Source organism: Crocuta crocuta, unplaced genomic scaffold, assembly GCF_008692635.1.
Source record: "Crocuta crocuta isolate KB4526 unplaced genomic scaffold, BGI_CrCroc_1.0 scaffold1118, whole genome shotgun sequence".
In the NCBI taxonomy this organism is placed as follows: Eukaryota; Metazoa; Chordata; class Mammalia; order Carnivora; family Hyaenidae; genus Crocuta; species Crocuta crocuta.
The window spans coordinates 34,588-39,271 of record NW_027529193.1 but is presented as its reverse complement, the minus strand read 5'-3'; the positions used below and the strand labels follow the sequence as shown (position 1 = coordinate 39,271).

The window sequence follows — 4,684 nt, the reverse complement described above, 5'->3', positions numbered from 1 at the left end:
CTCCAATAATAATTTTTTAAAGAATTGTTTTCTATTTTCCTTGAGTTTGTCACTGCATCCTGTCTGTGATAAAACCTTGGTTTTATGCATGCACACAGTCCCTTGATTTTCCAAGAATTTTGGCTGCAACAAGCTGATACTTCTTCCCACTAGAAATCTAGTGTGTCTGGATAAAATGGTCTTCAAATCAGGGTGTATTGTTTTTAAATTAGACTAGATAAGCTATAGTTTCAGGTCTTTCAATATGTCAAAATTGTTGTTGATAGTGGGGGTTTTTTACATTTTTATTTGTGATTATTATCTGTTTTATTTTTCTGTGCTAGGTGGATTTTCACCTCTTCTGTCTTATAAGCAAGTTTTCATCATAAACCATTCAGTAAATGTCATTTTATAAGTACATTTATACACTTATGAAGTTAGAGAATTGTGAATTTAAATATATAACATGATAAATCATATAATACCTAATCAGTTATATATTTACTTGTATATGATATTTTATAATACAATAAAATAAATATAATATTTATGTACAATATTTTATAATAAATTTGTTTATAAATATGTCAAAATAATCATGTTTTGTTGGTAAAGTTCCATGAAAGCATAGGGTAAGATATTTCAGTTTAGATTAACAACAATGTACCCATAGTAAGGAAAGTCTATTATTTTAAAAATCACTAACTTATTTGATAGGCATTATGCTTTTAGCTTTGTTATTTTTCTCATCAATTTTCTTATCACCAACTGTGCTCTTGACCATTAATGACTATATATTCTCTAATGTCCTTTTGGAGTCATAAATGAAGAATTCCTACAAAGGAATTTCATACAATTTTAAACAAACAAATGCCCTTATTTTGCCCTAATATTTCAAGATATTGTTCTGAAAAGTTGGAGAAATTTGATCATGACATTGGTTATAAAATGTTATTTTCAGCATTTATTTTACTAAGACAACGCTCTCACTGTTAGTATTTAAAATTTTTTTTAACGTTTTTAAAAATTTATTTCTAGGAGAGAGAGAGAGACAGCGTGAGCAGGGGAGGGTCAGAGAGAGAGGGAGTCACAGACTCTGAACAGGCTCCAGGCTCTGAGCTGGCTGTCAGCACAGAGCCCGACGCAGGGCTCAAAGCCACGAACCACCAGATCATGACCTAAGCGAAAGTCGGATGCTTAACTGACTAAGCCACCCAGGCGCCCCTCACTGTTAGTATTTTAAAGGAGCCTCCAAACCATCATCAGGAAGAAGCACTGAGCAGCAGCACAAGCCTTATATTTAGAGAAAGAATGAATCTGTGTCTAGTTCTAATTCTAGCGGCATGAAAGCAAATCATACCTTCACCCTTGGTAGCACTTTTCTCTATTTATAGTTTTCCATTAAGAGTTTGATTGATAAAGCTGTTGTTAGAAATCTTAATGCAAACTTATTGGAGTCACACTTGGTTTTCTTCTTTCCCTTTCTCTTCTCCCACATGATTTCTGTTTTTCTGTGCCTCGGTGTTGACACATGGCCATCAGTATCACACATCAGTTCATTGTAGCTTCCTTCATGTGAAAATTTATGCTAGTCAAATTGGCAGGAAATCCATTTGTTTCCTCTTTCCCTAAATGATAAATGGGGAAATCATACAAACTCTGCTGTGTTGGTTCCTTTTTTACATTTTCTTGTAAACAGGCAAAATATACAGCAAATTAAGGGCTGAGCTATAGTGGAACAAAGCCTTCCTGATTCTGCTATACTCCAGGAATGCAATGTTCCCATTATGCTAAACAGCTTTGCAGGAGAAAATATTACCACTAAGAAACATACATAAATAACTTATTACCTCTAATGTTTTTGTTTGTTTGTTTGTTTGTTTTTGTTCTTGTTTTTGTTTTAGGTTGAGTTTTTTTCCAGTTTAAAATTTGCTTTTATACTTANAAAGGTAACATTATACAAAGATGCAAAAGGGAAAGTTTTTCAAGTTAAATTGCACTGCTATTTTTGATTGGCCTTAACAATATCAAATGAAGAAAAGATTCTTCTACCTCTTTCTCTCAATTCAGCTCTTTTGGAGGACACAGTCATTGATCNTTTTGTTTTAATGCTGATAAAAAACCAAAGATGCAAAGGTAACATTATACAAAGATGCAAAAGGGAAAGTTTTTCAAGTTGCACTTCTATTTTTGATTGGCCTTAACAATATCAAAAGAAGAAAAGATTCTTCTACCTCTTCCTCTCAATTCAGCTCTTTTGGAGGACACAGTCATTGATTTTCCAAGTGTGGATTCTGAGCAAAAGGTGAGGCCAAAAAAGTTCTGATGCTTGAGATTTAGAAAGGAAAGAGGTTGTATATTATGAAAGTCAGGATCATGAGTTAACTGAATATTAAAAAGTAGGAATTGGCTCAGTCAGTTAAGCATCAACCTCAGCTCAGGTCATGATCTCGTGGTTCTGAGTTCAAGCCTTACATCGGTCTCTGTGCTGATGGTGCAGAGCCTGCTTGGTATTGTCTCTCTCTCTCTCTCTTTCTCTCTCTCTCTTTCTTTCAGCCCCTTTCCCCCACCTCTCAAAATAAATAAATAAACTGAAAAAAAAGTAGGAACAGTTTGGCCAAAAGATAAGGAAATCATTTTTTAAGTTTTATTTATTTATTTGAGAGAGACAGAGACAGAGACAGAGAGAGACAGAGAGAGACCACACAAGAGAGAGAGGAAAACAAAAAATCCAAAGCAGGCTCCAGGCTCTGAGCTGTCAGCAGAGACTGATGTAGGGTTCGAACCCAAGAACTGTGAGATCATGACCGAAGCCAAAGCCAGATGCTTAACCAACTGAACCACCCACCAGCTGAACCACCTATGTGTCCCAAGATACAGTTTCTATAATAAGGTGCCACAGTGTGTAGCCCATGTAAGCAAAGGACTTGTATATGTCCTAAAGTGAGTCAGAGGTTTGATATGAGGCATACTTGGGTTCGGCTACGGGTTCTACCAAGTAATAATTTCTTGTTGTAAGAAAGTTTCCTTTTTGCGATATTTATGATGTGGAAACTGAGAAACAAGGAATAAAATAATTCTAGTTTCAAAAATCTGAGTCACTGTAGATGAATTATCTAGTACTTATATAGTCCACTGCTGAAGTTAATTTCTTTCCTTCAACCAACTATAGGGTAAACACAAATACTCCAATGCTATTATGGATCCCGGATGATAGAGGAAACTACATATATATATTTCATCTGAGTGATATCATCTTCTTCTGCAATGGAAAAGCTATATTAACCTGAATGTATGGCAAGTTGCAACCATACAAGGGTGAAGGAATTCCTTCTGGTAGGTTTAACTGAAAACCCTAATTTGCAGATCCCTCTCTTTTTGCTTTTCACCCTTATTTATTCCATCACTCTCGCAGGGAATTGGGGAATGATTATCCTGATCCGGTTAAATGCCCAACTTCATACTCCAATGTACTTTTTCCTTAGCAACCTCTCTTTTTGTGACATCTGCTATTCTACTGTCTTTGCTCCAAAGATGTTGGTCAATTTCCTATCGAAACACAAAGCTAGCACATTTTCTGGTTGTGTTCTACAGTATTTCTTTTTTGCAGTTTATGTAACCACAGAAGGTATCCTTCTATCTATGATGGCTTATGACCGTTATGTGGCAATAGCTAATCCCTTGTCATATACACTCATAATGACCCAAAAGGTTTGTATTCAGATGGTCCTTGCATCATACTTGGGTGGGCTCATTAACTCGCTGACACACACTATAGGTTTGCTCAAGCTAGATTTCTGTGGTCCTAACATCGTGAATCATTATTTCTGTGACATTCCCCCACTTCTGAGACTTTCTTGCTCTGATGCCCATAACAATGAAATGTTACTTTTAATTTTCTCTGGGGTCATTGCCATGTTCACGTTCACTATCATCATGGTCTCTTATACATGCATCATCTTTGCCATCCAGAGAATCCGTTCAACTGAGGGGAGGCACAAGGCCTTCTCCACTTGTGCCTCTCATCTCACTGCTGTGACCTTATTCTATGGGTCTGTAACCTTTAGTTACATCCAGCCAAGTTCCCAGTATTCCCTGGAACAGGAGAAAGTCTCTGCTGTGTTTTATACATTGGTGATCCCCATGCTAAACCCATTGATTTATAGCCTACGAAATAAAGATGTAAAAGATGCAGCAAAAAAGTCAATGTGGTGGAAGAGAACCCCCACCTGACACAATCTTCTTGGTCACTCTGCTAACCTAACATTAAATTGATAGACTTTCCTGAAAATTGTATCACAGACACAGATTCCAACAACAATAATCAAGATAGTCTCATGAAATTGAAGACAGAAGTGTTGAGTTTAACATGAAGACTGAAAATCACTCTATTTTACCATTCAATGTTTCGTGACTTAATAGTTCTATTCTCTCAAGAGCTAATACATTTTTTCCTGAGAAATTCTGTGAAAGAACTCAACATGGATTTAAAAGAATCTGACATTGATTCAAATGAAAAGAGCATTCGAACCCCCCAACAAAGGATTTTGTATCTCAGACAAAAAGTAAAATAGTCCTTTGGCTTGATTATCTTGGATCAGATCTTTTTTTTGTTGTTGTTTTAAAAATGCTGTTATTCAAGTAAACACATATATCTCCATTTCTGTATTTAAATTATGTATTTTACTGATATCTTAGAAAAGTG

The 4,684-nt window shown here is 35.7% G+C and overlaps 1 protein-coding gene across 1 annotated transcript; it reads left to right on the top strand.

Annotated features, from left to right (window-relative positions):
• The first annotated feature begins 3,273 nt into the window (after positions 1–3,273).
• Positions 3,274–4,212, top strand: LOC144226823 (olfactory receptor 5J3-like). The gene has a single exon (XM_077758348.1). It carries the CDS (start codon positions 3,274–3,276, stop codon positions 4,210–4,212), a length of 939 nt encoding a protein of 312 aa, XP_077614474.1.
• Positions 4,213–4,684: the final 472 nt, after the last annotated feature.